A 21,400-nucleotide genomic window follows, 5' to 3' on the forward strand; every position below is an offset into this window, starting at 1 on the left:
CGAGTACAAAGCAGTTCAACCTGTGTGTATCATGATACAGCCTAATGGAGTGTAACACAAGAGTTAGCACTCAATCACACATTTATTGCCTTTTTATTTGAGCACATTTTCACTGGAGGTTAAGTCAAAGGTGTAGAGAGATAATTAAGGGGGAAAAGGTCTGCTGTTGTCACTATTAACAGCTAAAGTATACTTTTCAGGAGCACAAATTTAAATGTGTTTTTCCCACAATAACAACGCTGTGTTCACATGTTAATATTACTTGTTGATCGGGCTCACAGCGAGAGATCACGTTAGCCACTTTGTCCACACCTTCACCGACCATTTGATAGTCAAAACAACGCTGCATATCATTCATGGAGCACCAATATCAATTAAGACCAAGTCACACTGCGTTTTCTCGTGTGTTGCACAAGCAGACACGCAGAAACTTATCACTTACTTATTACTTAAAAGTAGGAGACAAATACTGTTTTCTGATGTCTGGAATCAAAAAAAGCCTCTGTGAAACAATACATGAGCAAAATGCAAAAGAAAGGTATTCAGGTTTCAGCAAACAAACTGAATTCTCTAATCAAACAAAATGTCATTCTTCCAATCAAATTTAGACAATAAATTATAGAATTATTAACAGTCATTCTGCATGAATCTATTTATTTTCTCTCAGGAGTTTTGTTGTATTGATTATTTCATCATCAAATGATTAAACAGCTCATAATTTAAACCTACAATTAGATAACAAGCTCAGTTGATTATAATAATTTAATAACAAATGTCAGAAAAATGTGTTACTCACTAATAGAATAGTAGTATAATAGTCAATTCTTTTCAAACAACAGTTGTCTCAGCACAGAAATCCAGGATGAATTAATATTAAGTAACCTACATTATTTTAACATGTATTAAAACCATAATTTTAATAAAAAAATAACCCTAATAATTTCTAGAAACTCTTTTTTAAAAATATGTGATAAAGTGTAGCTAATTGTTCTGTATTTCCCATGACAAGAGGCTTCAAAAGCTTTGAAAAATAAAATTAAAAAGATAGTTTACTTCTGCTAAAATTTGCTACTTATATGAAAGGAATATGAAAGCTGACACTTTTCAACCAATTTGAAATATCAAAGCATAAAATAAAAATAAGTGAAATAACATTGAAATAGTAAATAGTCCATCAAAACTACAACAAATCATACAATTGTCTTTTCTAGGTTATTCAGAATTGCATTCATGAGGCCTTTTACATAATAACCTCATTAGCAAACAAAATGTTATTACAAAGACAGTATAATAAACAACCCTAAATTTTTTGTCCTTAAAAGTAGACATAATTTAATTAATAATCCCACCATGCCTACAAGCACAGTGGAGACATTACACAACTAAACTATATAAACAAACAGTTCACAGAGCAAACAGCAGCTAAATCTACAGCAGCCTCACAAAACCAAGAAATGCCAGCAGGCCTGAAGATGAGCTCACACACAGCTTCTTAAATCACAAAACAAAAACTGGTGATTGGTTCACTCCTCAAGCCCTGTTTAACTATTACTTTACTATTATAACCACACACACACACACACACACACACACACACTCACACACACACACACATATATAAATTCAAATCCATAACAATAACAGTAATTATAATATAATTATTTAAATACAGGATTTAGAAATAAAGTAAAGAAAAGAAATATAATTTGAGAATTCTACAACTGTATTATTAAATTTAAACAACTATATTGAAATTAAAATTTGATATTAAAAAGACGTGCATCAGAAACTAAGACAATTACATTCTCCACTGCAGCACAAAACCCCGCATTTTAAGCCTTGAATTCTGAATTATTGCAAATATTTCTGGCAAACTCTTCTGAGGTTTTAACAATAAATTAAATGATCGCCGTGGAAAGGCATTATCTATTTTAAAATGATTTAAAAAGATAATATGGAGTTGCACCTCCACACCTGATTTCGCCCAGTTCACGCTGATGCTCTGTTTAAAAATGACACCTGTGCGCCTCACGCAGGTCGACCTCACTCATATGGCGATGATTTCGCTTTGAAGGCCCGTTCAGAACACGCACGGGCGTCCAGCGGCTCCACACGCTGCCGATTGGACACATGCAGGGACATGTTTGGACATTTGGCCTCATCTGATTCAGCCTATAGCCGTGCAGTGTGCAGGGCCATCATGGCAGCCATTATAAGGCTCTCCAACATGGCCTACGTGCACATTAACTGTGGGGAGTGGCGCTGGCTTATACACGATATTGCGCCTTGCAGCTCACAAAACGCCTTCAAATCGAGTCACAAAGCGAGAAAATAACACAGCAGCTCCCTCATTAGACATTTCAAACATACAGATTTGTCTCTTCAGCGGGGCACAGCAAAAAAAACGAGGGCCGTAATGCGGGAAAGTGTAGCCTGCACTGAAGGGGGAGGACTATGCTGGAAGTATGGGTCACGTGTTCCTCCACAAGGGGCTTGAATATTTACCTTTTTGTCACGCAAGGTAGTCTTTCTCTACAGCCAAAGGCATTGTAGTGAAAAGAGGTGGATCTATACATACTGAGAGTGTATAGGCTGCACAATCTACCACAAACGAATGAGTTTATTACGCCGCTTTACGCTTTATGAATAGGCTATGCTTGATTAGTTCTTATTTCCATGTAATTAAAAGCTCGTGGTTGCCTTGTGTTTGTATACCGCGTGGATCAGCGTATAGAAAAAGCACACAAGGTAACAGTGGCGTCGTGGTTTGTGTAGTTTAGGGTTTGACCTACAGATTTCACAAAACCTCCCTCGCACACACATAATCTGTTTCTCTATATATACAGACATACACGTGCATATAGTAACCAGAGAAGAGGTTCAGCTGATTGGTATGCAACTCACCGTGCATTGCAGTGTTACAGTCAATAATGAAACCTAACTTCATCGCCTACATGCGGGAAAATATATAGGAACAATTTAAGTGGGTATGTGCAGCAGCCTACATGAAACTTTGATTACAGCCTAAATGAGATATCCAATCAACATGCAATTATTACACGTATGCAATTTGTGTGTGTGTGTCCATGTGTTACAGTGGGATAGGCCCTTGCTGCAGATCACGCGATATGGCAGCAGCCACCGTGTGTTTTGCGGATGTTGGGACTAAACTGCTCCTTTGTCGCTTTCTTTCTTTTGTTTAATCGCCATGTTACATTTCCCATCTCCAGGGAATAAAACAGCAACAGACAGGTTTCAAAAAGGAAGAAGAAGAAAAAAAAAACACACACACACACAAGCATAGGAAAGAGGATAAATCTGCGTGCTATATTTCACAGCGGAAGCCTACAGGTCACACAGTCTGCCATGGGGCACAGTATAGGCGTATGACACGATGTGTGCTTGTGTGTGTGAGTGTCAGATTGTAGGCCTACCTTAGTTTTTTGGGAACAGAGTAGTCTACCTCTATCACCTTTCCGTGTAATTCAACTTTACCTGTAGGGGCGACAATTGATAGTGTAACATTAGCCATGTGCCATGAAAGTAACAATGCAAGCTGGTAGGCCTACACAGCAACACTTTGAATCACTTCACCAAGTAGGTGCGTCCCCATTCAAACAGCCAACCCCTAAAAAAAAAGTACTGTACATGGGCGCGTAGTGCGCACAGCGGCGAATAAACTACTGGGTATGTTTACATTAAAACAACCATAGTGGGGCATTTTGAGGGTTACATTTGAGGGAATCGGCGCCAAAAATGAAGCATGATAAGCTTATATAGTATGGGGGGGGGACGGGGGGGGGGGACGGGCAGCCATGCTTTCCACTCCCACAATCCTCACAGTGCAATGAGGGGTATTTTTCCCCCTGCTCTCAGTAAAGAAAGCAACATCAAAGAAGAGATGGTTTTGAAAGGAGAATGACTTGTACTCTTTCTATTCTAGGTAGGTGTTTCTTAAATTCTCCGTGTTGCCCCAGCCCGGAGGTGAATTTGAAGCGCTCCTCGGCGGAGCTTGAACACGGGTTTTCGTTACTATTATGAGTGGCCTGGCGCAGCACGGAATTAGCGTCTCACCTCGTCCCCCACTCAGCTACCTGTTTATTAGCTCTTTCCTCCGGACCCCCGTGACCCACCTCCAAGACACCTCGTAAAAACATACCCAGACATCAGAGGAACATGGATCTGACAAGTTTTCCGCGGTCGATCCGCTCTGCTCTCGTCAATAAAATCAAGATAAAAAATAAGTGAAAAATAATTATGCCTACCCGAACCATCAGACCATCCCATACATTCCAGCGGGTGATTGCAAAGTAGCGCCCCACACTATCGGAATCTCCAAAATATAGGTTATTGTGCGCGTTAATAGCGTTACGACGTCTCGTGTTTTCTTTAGGCAAACGGGCACCAATGCCCCGAGTGGGTCCTGTGATCGATAATTTATCCAATTTTTTGGTTGGAGCGTGCATTGCTGAGCGTTCATCTAAACTCTGATGGCACACGGATGTGATCGCAAACACCGTCCCGAGCAAAATAAAGAAATAGGCCCAACACAAACAATGATTTATATTTCACATTTCGGACACGCTGGGCGATTTGTGTTTTTAACCCGATCTTGCAGTTTGACCGGCTGTGAATTTTTCCCTGTCACCAGCAGCATCACTTATCAAAGCCACACTTACCAGAAAGAGTCTCTATAGCCTTTATGGCCGAGTTCTGGTCGGGGAAGTCCACAAAAGCATAGCCGGATTTCAGTAGGACCTGGTCGGCCACTGGCAGCTTCCTCTCCCCAAAGAGCTGCTTCAAGTCCTCGACAGTGACCGAAGGACTTAAATTCCCAACATATAGTTTGTTCATGATCTGGAAGGAACAAAATCTCGAAAGTGTATCCGATCTTAGGAGTGAAAGAGAGGCGATTTTCAAATAATTGGGGAAAAAATAAAATAAAATTAATGAAAGAGAAAATAGAAGAAAAAAACGCAGCAATTACCCCCCAGGAAATTACTAAACTATAGGCGACCCCCCAGCACCAACTCTGGCCCTGGTCTAACTCTTTTAACAGGGACTGGGGGAAAAAGTGTCGTTACGACGCTTCTCTGGAGCCAACAAGCACCGCCTCTAAATAAAATCTCCCTTAAAATCACAAGAAAAAAAATGTTTGGAGGTGCATGGGATCACTCCTGGTTCTCCGCGTAGAAAGTGCATTAGGGTATGAAAGTGGCATGATGATCACTGGGAACATTCAGCAAAGGGATGGGCTTAAAGGAGGCAGAGGGGTTATTTCATCAAATTATAATAAGGGCCGTGCCTTAGGTCCCTCCAGGCTGGTGGAGTGAAAAAAAGGGCTACTGTGTGGAAAATCAAGTCGTTGTCACTGTACTTGTCGACCCAAACAGTGTCACTGATCCCTACAGTTTGCCATTCATTTATTTATGAGCAACACAAACATATGGATTTGTGGAACCGGTGTAAGCAGGGGGTCCAAAACGTCGCCGTGGAGGAGACATTACCCTGTAATGAAAAAAAAACACCTGAGATAACATTCATGATCTCGTAGTATTAGACTGTAATTATAAAACTATACAAAGAAAATAAAGTCTGTTTAAAACAATACAGAAAGTGAAACCTAAAACAGCCTTTCTTGTACATTCTGTCCTCACGCAGAGATAGAAGTGAAATAAACTGTTCCACTTTATTTTTTTGCCGTGCATCTTCATCAGGGGCCACTGTTTAAGACCTGCAGGTTGTGGCCCATTAACTTTACACAATGCTATTAAAGGTGGCGACACTTTCAGTTTTGTGTTTCAACCTGTGGACAGTGCCAATAGATCCAACTGCAACATGACAAACCTGAGCAAATATTTATTTTTAGATGCTGATAAGGGGAGGCGAGGGGATTCCTGGCCCTCACTAATATTTGTGTATCTGTATATAATGAGGGGAGGCGCCATCTATGCGGTGTCACTCAGCCATTCTGAGCTCATGATCCAGGCTGCAGACATGTATGCATCTTTTTCTTTTTTTTGCGATGTAGGTGTGTTGTGCGTGTGGGTGTGTTTGGGAGGGAAGCAAAGCTAAGGTGGATTTCAAAACAAAAGCAGAGATGTAAGGGAAGGACCTGTGCTGCATGGCGAAACGGGTGTGGGGGTGGAGGGGGCGTGCTGCAGTGCTCATGATGTGTATTCTTGTACCTACACACTAGTTACTAAGGGGAGGAGCCTTTGCTTACTTGAGTGTTTCTACATGTGACTGGCCTAGCGCCTTGGAACATTACTGCCACCCTACTGTAGTGGAGACTGTGCCAGACACAGTGACCATTCCTCTCCTTGTTTACGTCAGTGTGTGAACAGAGGAATGTCCAAGCTGTGGCCTATTTACAAAACATTCCCTTTAGTTACTTTCCTGATGACATGCTAACACAGTTTTTGCCTTGCCGCCTTGCTGCTGCCAGCGGAGACTCATTCTGAGAATCACCCATTCATTTCACCACCCCTTTAAGGCACTAAATTTACTATTAGCTACTATATTTATTTAACAACTCTTGACATTGAAGACATGGTTTATAAATGAAACGCTATGCAATCACTTTAACCTGCTTGCCTTTGCTTTAACATTTAAATAGCATTTGTCCTTTTCTAATAAACACAAAGTAGATAAAAATGTCACCACATACTAAACCACAAGATTTGTTTACATCCTTTCCTGTTAAACATGTTATGCCCTATGAAGTCAGTGTGCTGACAAATCAGACAATTACACTAAATGAATTCCACTCATGAGACAAAAATGAAATGGAACTGAAAGGGATGTGCACATTTGGAAGACACTGAGCGACCTGCCGGCCGAAACAAGCTACATACATGTAGACTTGTGGTGGAGGAAGGAAATACATAGGCTTATGCAGTTTCCAAGGTGTGGTCAGCTGTGTGACTAGTGTCTTGTTCATTGGTCTTCCTGCCTTCCTCTCTGTATGAACACTTTGAAAAACTCTGGAGTACCTGATTTATTTTATTACCAAGTATTTCAAGTACTTGCTTTTTAGGAGTAGCATTCGAAATAAAATAAAATTGACCATTTACATCCTCCTTAGAAGTTTCTGGTTGTACTGTGGGATAAAAATTTTACACCTTAATATCTACAACACTCCATTCTTCTGTTACACTGTGCAAATAAACCCAAGTGTGAATTACTATTTACTTAGGTATTGTACACAAGTACAGTTTTAAGGAACTGGCAGTTTAAATTGTTTCCTTTTTTTGTTACATTAGTTTTGCTGTATTTCAGAGGGAAAGTTACAATCAACATTTCTGCTAAAAGGGTATAAATAACAATAGATATAGTGAATAGTTTATGTGAATAGACCATTTCTATTAGTGCATTAATATCACAGGAAGAAAATAATTGTTAAGTGCTAATTCTATTATAGCAATTCACTCAAATTCCCCCCAAAATAAGAAAACACGTTCAATCCTGTGAGCACCACAGAGGTAATCCAAATTTTTTTTCTATCCTTTCTATTGGGGGGAATCTCAGAATGGATATTTCAAATACTTGACAAATAAAACTAAAATGCCTTGGCTTGATCCCATTCGACAAAAGTGAGAAATTGTGTTTTTTAATAATCTGAGTGAACTGACCTTTTAAGTAAAGAAGCAGACTTTTTTTATGGCTTTTTTTTCTTTCTTCAGGATTTATAATGTTTTTCCCACCAACCCTGGAAAAACTACAATAAACCAAGACAAGTCATACAGTGTTTTGAACTGTGCTGTCTGTCATGGATGCTGGAGCAGTTTGGACTCCTTTGTGACCAGTAGGGGTAGATGTTGGACCTCGGTCCCTCACAGCCAGATGCTGCTTGGCAGGTATTGCTTCACCTTATGGTGAGTGTGGTAGTTCCCCTCCGGCAGGAGGCTGCAGTCCATCAGTACCAAAACCTCACGCCACATTAACAGCTTCTTCCCATCTGCACCTGCTCTCATCAGCAGGGCCCAGGACCCCCTCAAAACTTCCCCCCTTTTACGATACACTGTTAATGTTTGCACAAACATATCTTGATTTTTTATGCACATATAAATAATTAACTGCCATATCGGCTTTATTCTTCTTCTATAACTTGTATATTTTGTCAATTTCATATTTTTAAATTTATATGTTTGTCTATTGTTACGAAACTAGTCACCAAAAACAAATTCCTTTTGTTTTGTTTCCTTAGCTGTTTCTGATTTCTGAGTTTAAACAGTGTACTTGATGGAAAAAAAAAAGTATATATGCTCAGTTTAAACTTGTGCCTACCTACCTGATAAGTAGCAGCATTTAAATGACAGATTTATAGTTTCAACTCAGGAAATATTAGCCTCATAATCAGACCAACTTGCCAATTTGTTTCACATCACTATTATTCTATTATTGCTGAATCTGAGATGTGGGCAAAGATTTAAAGGTCTGAAACCAGGCTAAGAGAATAAGATGGCATTGCATTTAGCCCTACCCATTCAAGTACAGTCACACCAATTTAAAGAAACCGCTAAAACAAAGATCATATTAAAACACAATTTTATTTAATGTATTTGACTATTTCTAGGTATTCTAAGTATGAATTTACAAGAACTTAACTGGTAAACTTTATACATTTGATCTGGTTTTATAGTTTATAATCAGACATTTCTTGATTTGACAGTTTATTAGTCGCTCTCCAGTTTTTATTGTTAAAGCTGAGAGAATTAAAATTCTTTATAAAATAGCACATAGCAATACGATAAAATGAAGGCTTTAATACATCCTTCTCTGTATCATAGCCTTGCAACAGCAAATAGTTAAAGTAGTAATGTAGAAGTGCTGCAAGAAAGAACATGAGTCAAAGTGAAAAAAAGCATCTTCCTTTTAATCTGTTCAAGACTTTTTTCTCTCAAGTTGTATACAAAAACCCCATCAAAACATTAATATAATATTTAGGACAGATGTTTCCTATACATTTAAATAAAAAAAATGAGGGGACAGCTTAAGTCATGTCACATGACACTGCTTCACAACTGATCTCAGTACACATGTAATGGTCATGTACATTAGCAAACAGAAGACGATCACTTTAAGAAAGAAGATCTATTCTGAAATTTATTCCGAAATCAATCAAACCACTCAGAAACACTTCCTGGCTGTGCTTGGAAAGGAGGAGGAGGAGCAACGTTCAATAGCGACCTGTGAAACGAAGCAGAGTCATAAGACGAACCCAACACATTGCAACCTGTTGAATCCTTCATTAAAAACGGTTTGTGAAAAGGACTCACGGGGAGAATAAGACCGTGATCTGGACCGAGACCTGTAAGCCCCTCTGTAGTACGGTGACGGAGATCGCCTTCTGAAACAAGACAAAATGATTAGTTCTCTTTGTGCCATTTTTGGCTGAACAGGACAAACTGAACAGGAAACTAAAACACCACGAGTTGAGAGTCAATTTCCCATTGATAATCTGCAGGATTACTGCTGAACAATAGTCACCTGTATGATCTGTAGTAGTCCCTGTCATCATAGCGATCATAGCCGCCTCTGTCGTATCCGCGGTCATACACACGGTCATAGTCACGCGAAGAGCGCCGAGGACCGCTTGGGCCACCTCCACCACTACACAGAAGAAAGTACAAAGATGAGATTGCGTTTGGATTTCCTTCTTAACAATTGGATTTGCAGTTATGTTTTATGTTGTTTGTAACAATTCCATTTCAATTTTAGGTGCACATTATATCACATACTATGCTGAGGTTACTTTAATGATCGTTTAAGCTCTAAACAGGAACAAACAACATGCCTTCCACTCAACTAGGGCTGAAACGATTCAGCGATTAAATCGATTAATAAAATGCATCGACACAAATACTTTGCATCAATGCTTTGTTTAATCTATATAACTATAAAGCACAGTGTTTTGCGCGGACATTTATAACTGTCGCACATTGCGCTTACGCTATGTGAACAGGATGTGATTGTGATGCAACAGCAAATAGTGATGTGTGCACAACGGTAACTGATTCGAAAGCAGCTGGTGTTCCGCTAGCATTTAACTGAAATCATGATTGATTGTTGAGTTGAAGACTAGCCAAAGTAAGCTGCAGTCCTCAGATGAAAATGTATATACGTGCGTTTGTTGTTTTCCTTTTTGGGCCATGAGTTGTAACCTCACAGTCATGAGTTAACTGGGTGTCGGGAGCTGCACCTTTTAACTCCCCTCCAGCTCTCTCTGTAGCTCAGACAATCCCTGCTACCTGCGTGTGCTAATCCATCCTTTACCCATATTCTTTTTCTTTATAATTGCTATCGGCAAGCAAAAGTACTTCTTTAATGACGCATCGATGAATCGTTGAACTAATCTATAGAAGCTTCGAATACTAAAATCATTGTTAGCTACAGCCCTATACTCAACCAACTTATAATTTTGTTAGGTGTTCTTAAGAGTATGTTATCTCTGCCCGACTGAGCTCTAAATATCAAACTAAAAACACACACCACTTCAGATCATATCTAATAAATGGAGATAAATTAATTTTACCTAATGAATCCACATGAACATCAGTATGTCAGGTGGCTTACTATGTGGGCCGGCCCATGTAGATTCCAGGGGTTGGGGTGTGAGGTCTCTTTGTGATGGAGAAGTCCACCCTGATCCTACGACCATCCAGCTCCATGCCATTGGCTCGCTCCTTTGCCTGACAGTGAACAAACATATAAATGACCTTTTTAAACCCAGAAAATATTCTAAGAAGAGGGTTGCCATGGGCCTTTGTCAACTCATATTCTTATACCTCTTTGGCATCCTCTTTGTTCTCAAAGTAAACAAAAGAAAAGCCCCTGGAGCGCCTCGACTGCTGGTCATACACAATACAGACATCCGCCAGGGGGCCGTATTTAGAGAAGACTTCCCTCAGATCCCTCTCTGTGGTGTACAAGCTCAGCCCAAACACGCCCAGGCAACAGTTTGGATCTGGATTCGCCTGCAATATTAAAAATATTAAAGGTTCTAATATGATCATATACTTTAATATAAGTAACTATTGAAAGAGTCCTCTATTCTCAAAAGAAAAAAATGAGTTTCTTAATACAGTATTACTAAATTAGTATATAGTGGTGTTTAGGATCTAAGACACATATATTCAGACATTATGCAGGAAGAACACAGGCAAAACTGATTTACTTAAACTTAAAAATTTACTTAAAAATATCTAGTACCCACAAGGGCACTGCGCACTTACGCGGTTGCCGATGTGCCTGCGGCGGTTGGACATGGGTGAGCGGCTATGGCTCCTTCGCCTGCGCTCTCCACTGTAGGACCTACTGTGAGATCGGCGACGATAGGACCTTGAGCGGGACCGAGATCGGCTATAGTGTCTGCGTGAGCCACGGTGAGAATGGGACCTGTATGGGCAGAAACACTTTAACATTCAGATTGGATCTATGGTTATTCACATCCAATTTCACTACAACTGCTATGAAAGACAGACGGGCATATCCAGTCTGTCAACAAGGGAAGAGTTTTTTTTTTGTGACTCACCCAGATTTCGACCTGGACCGAGACCGAGATTTAGAGTGGGAGTGGCAGGAGCCTTCTTTTGAACGGGCAGGCGAGCGAGCCGGGGAGTGGCTTGCCGACTTCCCTGAGCCCCGTGGACTCATGCTCCTGGATGCAGAGTGAGACTCCTGAACGAACCACACACACCAACACATGTCTCATCAGCACCAATGAGAGGACAAACTGAGAAACTTGCCTAAATAATTCTATGTATTCAAGAATTAAGACTATCCTGTTAAAAGTACAGAAGAGAACAGAATTTGAGATTGTGGATTAGAAATGTAGGTTGACACTATTTTTGTAGCCTTGAATCAAATGACATCAATTGATTACTTTAATCAATATAATTAAATTGTCAACATGATGAAAAAACAGAAATGTGTCAGCTGTTTAAAATTGCAATGATTTAAACTAATGTGTGTTGTATTCAATAACAAGAACATGCACGCATTTGACAAACAGACCAGAAAATTACTTAGCACAGTGACCTTATCAAGATTACTTCCTTAACTTCATTTCTGTAACTTCATTACTTCACATTATTCTTCTTTCTTCAATTGTCTTACTTCTTCTTACTTCCCCCATCTCACACACTGCCCACACTTCTTCCCTCCTCATGTTTTAGCATGCATTCAATAATTCAGCTTCACACATCTGAGCTTCATATTATTGAAAATAAAGTGGACATGAGACTTCTTCCGCATTTTCTTCGTCCAATCTTAACCTTTATGAAAAAGAAAAGGATGAAGAATATATGACTACAATTAAAACTGCACCCTCAATCAACTTTTAATGTGTTATTACGATCTTATGACATGCATGGGAATGTTCAAGAACACATAATACAAATCTTTATTGTTAGTTAACTATAAATATTTCACTTTCAGTGGTTCTAAATTCACTGTTCACAGTCCTATCAGCCACTTTGACTTAAGTGTATGAAGCATCTTAGATGCGAACATTAAAAAAGTACTGAAAGGTAAGCATATGAACACACACACATATCATTTTTTTATTTTCGTTGTGTTTTGACACGTTAGGGTGTCAGACAGGAGTCCATCTGCATTGGGAAAACAGAACAAACAATATTGTCCTATACGCGTACACATTCACAAGACGGTAAAGAATAATATGAGCTGCCATTCATTTTATCCTTTCCATTTCTTTTGCAATAAATACACTGTGTTCCTTCTGAAATGGATACTGTTGACATAATTCTGTCAAGTGGCCTCTAAGGCATGAAAGTGTATATCAAACCACTGAATGTGAATAGTACCTACTCAAGATTACATCACATAATTTAAAAAAAATAAATCTTAGTTTAACAAAGCCCAAACAACCTCAAGATGTTGCTTCCACTCATTTGTATTGACCTGCATCACTAGCGTTGATAAAACAGACATGGCACAGAGAAAAACATTTTAAATTAAGTGGCATACACAAACATACTTTATATAGGTCTACTCATGTAGACCATGTTTTGTTCATTTAGCCTACTTGCAGTTTAAAAAAGCCTAAATTAAAAGACATAACAGACAAACAGAGAAATGTTATTAAATCTGAACATTATACTAGTGCTGTGCAAGCCTCCTATGGGGTTTAGCTACTACTCTAGTTCTCTGTTTAGTGAGAAGTACAGACACACTGGTCATACCCTCTGGTTGACTGACAGAGGGTATGAATATAACATGTTTTCTGGCAACCTGCTGCTTGCAGATATAAGGATATGTTAGTTTTGAATTGGCATAAGGTGGAGGGCTGAATATGCGAGTCAATGCAAATGAATAAGAAGAAATCATGAGGTCGTTCGTTTTTGTTTGAAATGGTTTTAAATGTTTAACACATTATATGCCACTTGACAAAATTGCCACGCCCAGAAATTTGAGAAACCGTAATGACATTAACTTAACTTTATATGATTAATGTTAGCAATGTTAACATTCATTCATATTACTCAAACGAAATGTTATCTATTACTGTCTCAAAATACAGTAACTATCATATAACAATTAACTTTACTGATTGTGTTATGGAGAACTAACGTTAACATAATATTGACACAGAAATTATATTCCTTTCGCTGTGTTTTATTAACTGTTGACACAAGATGTTTAACTCGTCTAACTGCTTTTATAACGCTATTTGACAATGTAGCTGTTGTGTTAACCATAAACACCCAAACGCTCATTTACATTAACGTTATCTATAGGCTTGGGTCTGGTTAAACTAACTGGGTTGACTGGCTGGCTGGCTAAAGTTGGGATTCACATAACGTTAGCTGCATCTGTATTGCAATTCCCGTACTTACAGACAGGGCCTGTGGCCTAGCTAGCGTTGACAAGCTAGCAATAGCCAGCTAGCTAACGGCTCTTGGCAGGCGCTAATAACGTAGAGCAACTAAATTAAGCCATATGGCTCATTTTAGTCATCCAATATTAGCACATTCAAATTTAAATGAGCATGTTTATGTTTTATTAAATAACTGAAAATCCAGTAACTGATTTCAACTGGGGAATTGCGCCAGCTAGCTAACGTTAGCTAACCAGTATTAGCCAACACAATTTAAAGACTCGTAACGTTTCACTTTAATACAGACTAATAATGTATACGTTAGCTCCATAAAAACGGTTCCACCAAACCCCTCAAAAGGTTCATACGTACCCGCTCGCCATAACCTTTACCGTTATCGCTCATTTTTAGTGATACTGCGAATTTAGCTTTTTGTACTGCAGATTGCTTTGCCCTGGTGCTAACCAGCTAACTTAGCTACAAGCTAAAGTGCGTGTGTGGGCTGCAGCAGCGACTGAAACTTGAACGTTAACTCCCCAGTCTTTCAGACTTTCGCTGCATTTGGACAATGGGATAGATGCCAATCGGCTCTAATGGAAATAAGACATGGACTTTTACTAAAGTTGCTGAAAGTTTCAGGGTTTTAAGAGTTATTTATAGTTATATTTCCAATATGACTCTGTATATCCTTATAAGGTAGTTGGCAACTGTGAAAATGTAAGGGACAATGGTTATTTTTTGAGATTAATGTACTAAACATTAAGTTCACTAAATCTTTTTCTTTGGAGGATTTACAATCAAGCAAACCAAACTGTCAATACAACAACATGAATGTTTCATAAATGAAAACGGTGCATACTATTAAACATCAGTAAGAGATGTAGTGCTTAGTCAGCCATCATAAAAACAACCAAATTGATAAGTGGTCTTTTTGAAAAGAGGACTGCAAAGGGTGTCCCTAGACACCAATTTTGTCATAGTCACTTATCAAAAAGTATTTCTAGATAAGTTATGCACTTGCTGTTTTATTTAAGGAAAGTGCTGAAGAGTTTAAAATAATCTTAGAAATAATGATCTTTATGATAACAAAACTAAATTCTTACCTTTTAATGCCCACTCTTTCATAATTTTAGTCTTTCACCTGGGAGCCAATAAGACCAGTTTTGGATGATAAAGTTTTTTCACACGTTGTAAGCACTAGGAACACATGCCATTAACACCATACCACAGTGCTAACTGTCTGTTCCTGCGATCTATTCCTCACCTATTTACTGTGTTTCTTTTATTTCCTTTTCCACTGCAGCTTTATTTTGTCAGTGAAGAGCAGAAAATGAAATCCTGTGGATATGGAGAAGGTACCATGTGACAATTTATTTTAGTGTAAGCGCACTCATAGACTGTAGGTGCTACTCACTGGATTGTAAGGTGGCAGATGTACAGGAACACACCTCAAAGACCAGTGGTGCTGTGGTGTTTGATTTGCCCCATTTAAAACCCCTGTCACTTAGTGGGTTTACTGCTAGTTCTTTTTATTTTAGTAAATCCCTAAACTATTTCGCGTGGATACATGTATGTTAAGACATCTGTCATTTTCACACAGATCTGAACAGAAAAAGGATAATCTTGTTAGATTAAAAATCAGCAATACTGTTTGTGTTCCACCTGAAAACATTATCAGAAAGCCCATGGACCTCAATGCAAGACCTCTGCAAGACAAAGCTGTGACAAAAGATGTCTAAACCAGACCAAAAGTCTTACTATTGCATTTTCTTTATTAAAAAATGAGCAGAAGCTGAGAAGGAGGCAGACAATGGAACAAAGTGATTCAGAGCTTGGATGCAGTGATCTAATTGGCAGCGGCAGGTACGCAAAAACTTATCACAGTGCAGATTTTAGTTATATTCGAGAAATGCAGCTTTCAATTCTTACTTGCCAGTTTATTTCACCTTGATGACATCTTTATCACAGATCAGTTGACTGTACTTAGAACTGACTAAACACAATGTAAAAGTACACACTGGAATTTGTGATAATAATTTAAAATATATACAAAAATTAAATTCCTATAAAGTAATGCTGCCCATGTAATCTACTCAAAACCAGAAGTTAGAATAAACAGTTTTCCTAATCTGACATGACCTGGGAGCAGATTTTAACAGAGTATGGCATAATAAAAGGATATAACACTCCAGTTACTCATTGACACCTAGTGGGGAGTAGAGAGAAAATGTAATCAATCATTTTGAATGTGACAGATTTCTGCTAAAGATTTTTTTAGTCAGTAAATGTGTAAGTTTACCTACCACAGTCATACAGGACATTTATTTTATGAAGATCTAGAGCACTGGGTCCATCTCGCTGGCCAATCGGAACGTAAGGATCCGGTCTGGGAATAATTGTAGGTCCACCATTTTCAGAGAAGGCATATCTGGATGTAAGATATATAAAATATATGGTATTGTAACGCCCCAGGAAAACTAAAAATACAATAGTGTTCCCTCAAAGAGCGGCTCACCTTCCATAATGCATGACAGAGTAGTAGTCATATGGACTATTGAGATTGTTTGTCACCTGTTTCCTGAAGTTATGGATTTGGTCTGTCAAAACATAAAAGGTAAAGGACATAAAACTAATTTGGTGAGAATATTACTAAACAGGCGAGGAAAAGGCTTTAAATAACATAATGTTAGGTGGTGATCCTAACCTGGCATGATGTTTTTCCATACAATTGAAACATAGTGGTCTCGGTCTGAGCGAGACTGCTCATGTACAAAGCCGAGGGCGTGCATGAACTCGTGGGCAGCCACTCCCGACCACATGCACCCAGGAGTCTGCAGGGACAGGGTCTGGCTTCCCCCAGTCTGCCCCAGAAACGACCAGCAGCTTGGGGTACAGATCAGAAATGAGGTGTCATCATCGCTAAGCAAAATCACCACACAAGCATCATATACTACAAGACAGGCATTACATGTAAAAAGCCACACAGCCACACTCACCCATATCTTGGCTGAATATCGAGGAAGCTGCCTTCATGAGTGCGAGGAACAAATTTAATACATGTTCCAGAGGATATGTCTTGCATCCCAGTTTCTATGGTGATTCTGTCCATGTCGTCTGCCGTAAAAGAATAAAAATTTAAACTGGAGTTAAACAGAACAATTTAAAGTTCCAATGCCTTTGTGACGCCTCTTTGAATCTTTGGCTTCATACCATATAGTGGAGAGAGCAGGAAGGGTACGTAAACAAATCCGTCAACCGATTTAGGCCACAGGCAGGCATTGCCAGGGCAAGTTATGGCACTCCGTACATATGAGGTGGCAATATCTCCCTCTCTGAATGCCAGTCCGCGGGGGGCTCGCAACACTGATGAGAAAAAAATACTCTAAACTACTATACTAAAATAACTTAAATAGCACAATTTTATGTAAATTACAGCTTACTTACAGCGATTGACTTCCAGGATTTGATCCATTACATTCATTTCATCACGCTCTATAATTTCATCTAAACACAAAACAAAAACAGATTTCCTCTATTTTTCATTATCGCAATAATCATTGAAGTGTAGAGCATTATCTGAATGCATGATGAAGCGCATGTAAAAGTAATTTTAAAAGAGTTAGTAGCCCACCTGAGTATTTCCTCTTCAACCTCACTTTTCCCTCATTTACTCCGGTAGAATTCTGTAATACAAATGGTAGTGTAATTACCTTTTGGCTGCAAAGCATGACAAGACTAAAAGGTAAAGTAAAAGGGGCATTTGCTATAAAATATTGTCTCTTGGTACTGACCTTTACAGGTAGAGCGTACGCCTGGGTCAGCATGCCAAACAAGATACCCAGAAGGATCATGGTAGAAAGCATTGTTATGTTTTTCAGAATGGTGTACCAGTTTCAGTCTGCAGTCTTCAGATGCAAGTGCTAAATCAAGTCCTCACCTCCACTGAATCTATATACCCACTTCTCTTCCAGTGCTCTGTACTGATTGGGCACATGTTCTGTGATGCATGATTAAGACCCCTCATCATCCCGTGTATGCAATTTACTCAAGTCCACTGCTTATCCGTAACAGGTGGTCCTGATGCTGACCTTCACCTGTGCCCCGTACTTACCGCATGTTAGACTCAGCACTTTCAGAAATGAGACACTTAAAGGTGTTTTGCTGTTGGTTGCGCTACTCCTCAGCAGTTGCCATCAGGAGAATAACTCTCCACCCAGTCCAACAGACCAGCAATTTGTGTCTGACTGTACTGGCAACCAATGATTTTGTGATAAACTATCACTTGATAGCTGTCTTGACAACAATCATTTTGTCACAGGGGTAAATATCTAAAAACAAAACCTTCTCATACCCCAAATATTATTTCTAGCTTTATAAAGGGGCCAATTTGAAGGGCAATGAGGAAAGAATCCCATGTGTTAGCAGTTGTGAAATCTTGCCTCAGTGGATACTTGAAAGAACATTAGTGCTGTAACATTTCTGTATCTGAGTTACGGGTGCATGGTTCCAAAGATGAATACATTCATGCCGTGTCATACCACAACCTGGTTCTTCATTAATCGGGGTAAATGGTTTCTTCAGTCTTCCTCTGATTAAAACGTACAACTATTTATCCTTTATTTCTCTCGTTTAACACAGACCCGTGCTTTAATCCCGTGCTTCAAAAACATTATTTTACTGTAGTATTCTATGATATATGTAGGATTACATTTTCTTCACATTCAAGTTATCTCTTAGTGATTCATGAAATTGCTTATGCTGTATATACTAGGTTGATGTGGAAACTTGTATTACTACTTCAAACCAAGCTATCTTGTGTTCCTACTCCTTTTTCTCTTTACAACTTGTTTAAACAAACATGACTGCATTCACACAGAATAAATGCTGATAGAAAGCTTGAATTAATCTTTATTGTAACTGTATCCATGATTTAACATCAGATTATTATATGAGCTTTCAGTACATTCTGGGTTCACCTCAATTCTGTTTGTTTACTAATCATCCTTGCCACCTGCAGGGAGAGACAGAAAGGAAATATTTGACAGTAATATGCCGAGTATTCTTTCCCATTTATATCACACAATATGGTTGTTAGCTCTGAAATATTTACGGATTTTATACTTACATTTATAAAGTCTGTTGATTTTCAGCTGGTCAATGTGGCTGAGACTCGATCCCTGGCCCAGCTTTATGTCCTTGCTGTTACCTATCTTAGGAATGATGGTTGGCTCACCATCCTGAGAGTAGGCATACCTTAACATATACATATTATATGTTACAGTATAATACACAAACCACATTATTATATCTTGAGTGATCTACATGAAATTATCACTTACATGCCAAAGTGCATGATTGAGCCATAGTCGTATGGCAGGTCCAGGTTGTCAGTCTTGAATTTCTCAAAGTTCCTCAACCGATCTGTTGGAAATTGGAAAAATATTTTCTATTTGTGAGCATTCATTTAGATTGTTGTTGGATATCAAGTAAAGCATTTTCCTGATTTGTTCTGAAAATTGGTATCGGAATGCAGCCAATTATAATTTTATATATAAATTACATGTCCTGTAATTTACTGTTTGTGGAGATCTCATTCTCCCATGCTACCCCCCTTTCCTGCCCCTTTGCAATTACCCCTCCAAATGTTTGGCCACATGATAGTGACATATTTGTCCCGGTCAAAGCGGGACTGCTCGTGCACAAAGCCCAGGGCATGCATGAATTCATGGGAAATCACTCCAGTCCGGAGGCAGTCAGGGCTCTGCAGAGACACGGTCTGTCTTCCACCACGCGCACCAAGGTAGGACCAACACCTGGATTAACACACAAACATCTCATTAGAACTTCACAGAGTCCATAGAGAAGGAAATAATTGAAGGAATCCATTTGAAATTTCTAGACAGAAAACTATTTTGCCAAAAGAGAAACATTTTTAAAACAAAGACTACCACATTAACTTTCCAAGCAAAGGCTCTCACCCAGACTTTGGCTGGATATCGATGTAGTCTCGCTGGTGAGTCCGAGGAACAAACCGCACACAGGTACCTTTCTCTATGTTTTCCATCCCTTTCTTTATCATCTTCGTCTCCATTTCAGCTGTTCATTTGTTTAGAGAGAGTGGACAGGGGAAAGACAATTTCAAAATCATCAAATATAAAGTTAGTGAATTGCTAAAAGTATCAGGCTGTAATGTAATGCATATATTTAAATTATAAAATAACGTACAGTACTCAGGCGAGAGTGTATATGCAATATAGACGTGTCCATCCACTGACTTAGACCAGAGGCAGCTACGAGCGAAGCAGACTTTAGAGCGTCTTCCAGACGAAACAGCAATGTCTCCTTCCCTGAGACTGGTAGTGCCGTCTATGATTCGGGAAGCTGAGATAGAAATAAGGGGAAATAAAATTAAAAAACAGGAGGTTTGTCACAGTATGTTGTGTAAACAGAAAAATTACATTGTGTGTATCTTACCTTGGAACTCATTAGTTTTAATGATTTCATCCATTGCTGTCGTACCACCATGCTCTTCACGTTCTTAAAACAAAGAGTTTTTAGTCAGTATGTGTGTTTTTACTGCTGTCACACTCACATCAATTTAAATCAAATCCAAATTGTATTTACCTTCATAGCCAATGGGGCCCCAATTTGGGCTGAACAAAAATTTCTGCAGAAAAGACAGATAAAGTTTGCAATTATATTGCAGTCTGTTGTTGAACTTGTTAAAATTGCAGTCCCATTTACCTGTGCCTGTACGGCTGAGAGACAGGTCGAAACCGCGCACAAGAGGATAATCTGCTCCATCTCTGCCAGTCAGATATGTCTTCACTGTTGCCATTTTACCTACACAAACAGCTAGCTTTATAGGTGTTCCCAATCACTGTCCTCAGGTAATACCCATGATCATCTCAGGTAAATTACAGTGTTAGTTATATGTTTGTGAGTGAGTTTAATGCCCAAATTAGTTTGATTCTTTCATAAACAACAGCCCCAACAGTAGGATAATGTGAGGTCTACACTGTATGTAATAACAGCTCCACTGCAATGACTAGCTTTAAATTAAATGGTTTAATGTTTGGCACAGGTCTGGGGCAATTTTAGGCTTTAGGTGTCACATTTGTCTTACCAGGAGTGCTGTTTTGTTTTAACTGAAGCTAAGCTCACCAACAGTTAACACGCTATGTTTCTATGCTAATTTCACATAATATGTAACTCTTGCAAGGCCCATGCGTTAATACCACATTCTCACCCTCACTGTGTTGCGAAAAGACAAAAAACATTACCGCCCGAACAGGGACTTGAACCCTGGACCCTCAGATTAAAAGTCTGATGCTCTACCGACTGAGCTATCCGGGCTCTGACATAAGTTCCGGAAGTTGTCGTTATAAAGCGACGACAGCATGTCATTCGCACACGGGTTCAACTTCCACCACGGCAGCTCAACAAACCCTGTCATATAATTTCAGTAAAACAAGATATCATGAGCGCATTTTACGGCCAAACATTTGTAACACAACACGACAACTCTACGGTAGGTTGATGTTAACTTGCAACGAT

The 21,400-nt window shown here is 39.1% G+C and overlaps 4 protein-coding genes and 1 non-coding gene across 10 annotated transcripts in view; all 5 read right to left on the minus strand.

The window, feature by feature from the left end:
• The window catches only part of igf2bp2a (insulin-like growth factor 2 mRNA binding protein 2a), a 48,352-nt gene extending 43,163 nt beyond the window's left edge, over positions 1 to 5,189 (minus strand). The window contains exons 1-2 of one of the 2 annotated variants that reach the window (XM_038720364.1): positions 4,680 to 5,189; positions 3,435 to 3,495 (exon numbers count right to left, since the gene is read on the minus strand). In XM_038720364.1, coding sequence (XP_038576292.1) covers positions 3,435 to 3,495; positions 4,680 to 4,854 — 236 coding nt within the window. In that variant the 5' untranslated portion in view covers positions 4,855 to 5,189. Of the gene's footprint in view, positions 1 to 3,434; positions 3,496 to 4,265; positions 4,580 to 4,679 lie in introns of those variants that run through there. The other variant, XM_038720365.1, reaches the window with a different exon arrangement.
• Positions 5,190 to 8,851: 3,662 nt separating this feature from the next.
• On the minus strand, positions 8,852 to 14,365 carry tra2b (transformer 2 beta homolog). 5 transcript variants are annotated; one of them, XM_038720371.1, is made up of 8 exons: positions 14,216 to 14,365; positions 11,537 to 12,278; positions 11,238 to 11,400; positions 10,791 to 10,979; positions 10,579 to 10,694; positions 9,493 to 9,615; positions 9,282 to 9,352; positions 8,852 to 9,192 (listed from the first exon to the last, which is right to left on the minus strand). In XM_038720371.1, the coding sequence occupies exons 2-8, from the start codon at positions 11,707 to 11,709 to the stop codon at positions 9,182 to 9,184; spliced, it is 846 nt and encodes a 281-aa protein (XP_038576299.1). In that variant the 5' UTR covers positions 11,710 to 12,278; positions 14,216 to 14,365; the 3' UTR covers positions 8,852 to 9,181. The 5 variants fall into 5 exon arrangements, with proteins under 5 accessions (XP_038576299.1, XP_038576297.1, XP_038576296.1 ...); XM_038720369.1 differs by having other exon boundaries at positions 9,282 to 9,349; positions 11,537 to 11,682; positions 14,216 to 14,364; XM_038720368.1 differs by having other exon boundaries at positions 11,537 to 11,682; positions 14,216 to 14,363.
• A 1,230-nt stretch (positions 14,366 to 15,595) lies between these two features.
• LOC119904016 (high choriolytic enzyme 2) lies at positions 15,596 to 17,806 on the minus strand. The gene is made up of 9 exons (XM_038720367.1): positions 17,635 to 17,806; positions 17,475 to 17,526; positions 17,288 to 17,347; positions 17,054 to 17,206; positions 16,840 to 16,957; positions 16,548 to 16,726; positions 16,359 to 16,440; positions 16,147 to 16,271; positions 15,596 to 16,049 (listed from the first exon to the last, which is right to left on the minus strand). Exons 1-9 carry the CDS (start codon positions 17,704 to 17,706, stop codon positions 16,036 to 16,038), a joined length of 855 nt encoding a protein of 284 aa, XP_038576295.1. The 5' UTR covers positions 17,707 to 17,806; the 3' UTR covers positions 15,596 to 16,035.
• Positions 17,807 to 18,733: 927 nt separating this feature from the next.
• Positions 18,734 to 21,080, minus strand: LOC119904018 (low choriolytic enzyme). Its single transcript, XM_038720374.1, has 9 exons — positions 20,588 to 21,080; positions 20,468 to 20,510; positions 20,318 to 20,380; positions 20,069 to 20,224; positions 19,822 to 19,939; positions 19,478 to 19,656; positions 19,183 to 19,264; positions 18,969 to 19,096; positions 18,734 to 18,854 (listed from the first exon to the last, which is right to left on the minus strand). The coding sequence occupies exons 1-9, from the start codon at positions 20,645 to 20,647 to the stop codon at positions 18,838 to 18,840; spliced, it is 846 nt and encodes a 281-aa protein (XP_038576302.1). The 5' UTR covers positions 20,648 to 21,080; the 3' UTR covers positions 18,734 to 18,837.
• Positions 21,081 to 21,126: 46 nt separating this feature from the next.
• trnak-uuu lies at positions 21,127 to 21,199 on the minus strand. The gene has a single exon. It is a non-coding gene; the product is annotated as a tRNA-Lys (tRNA).
• Between the last annotated feature and the right edge of the window lie 201 nt (positions 21,200 to 21,400).

Source organism: Micropterus salmoides, unplaced genomic scaffold (assembly GCF_014851395.1).
Source record: "Micropterus salmoides isolate LMB-PRFRI ecotype aquatic unplaced genomic scaffold, ASM1485139v1 Ms_hic_scaffold_15, whole genome shotgun sequence".
NCBI lineage: Eukaryota > Metazoa > Chordata > Actinopteri > Centrarchiformes > Centrarchidae > Micropterus > Micropterus salmoides.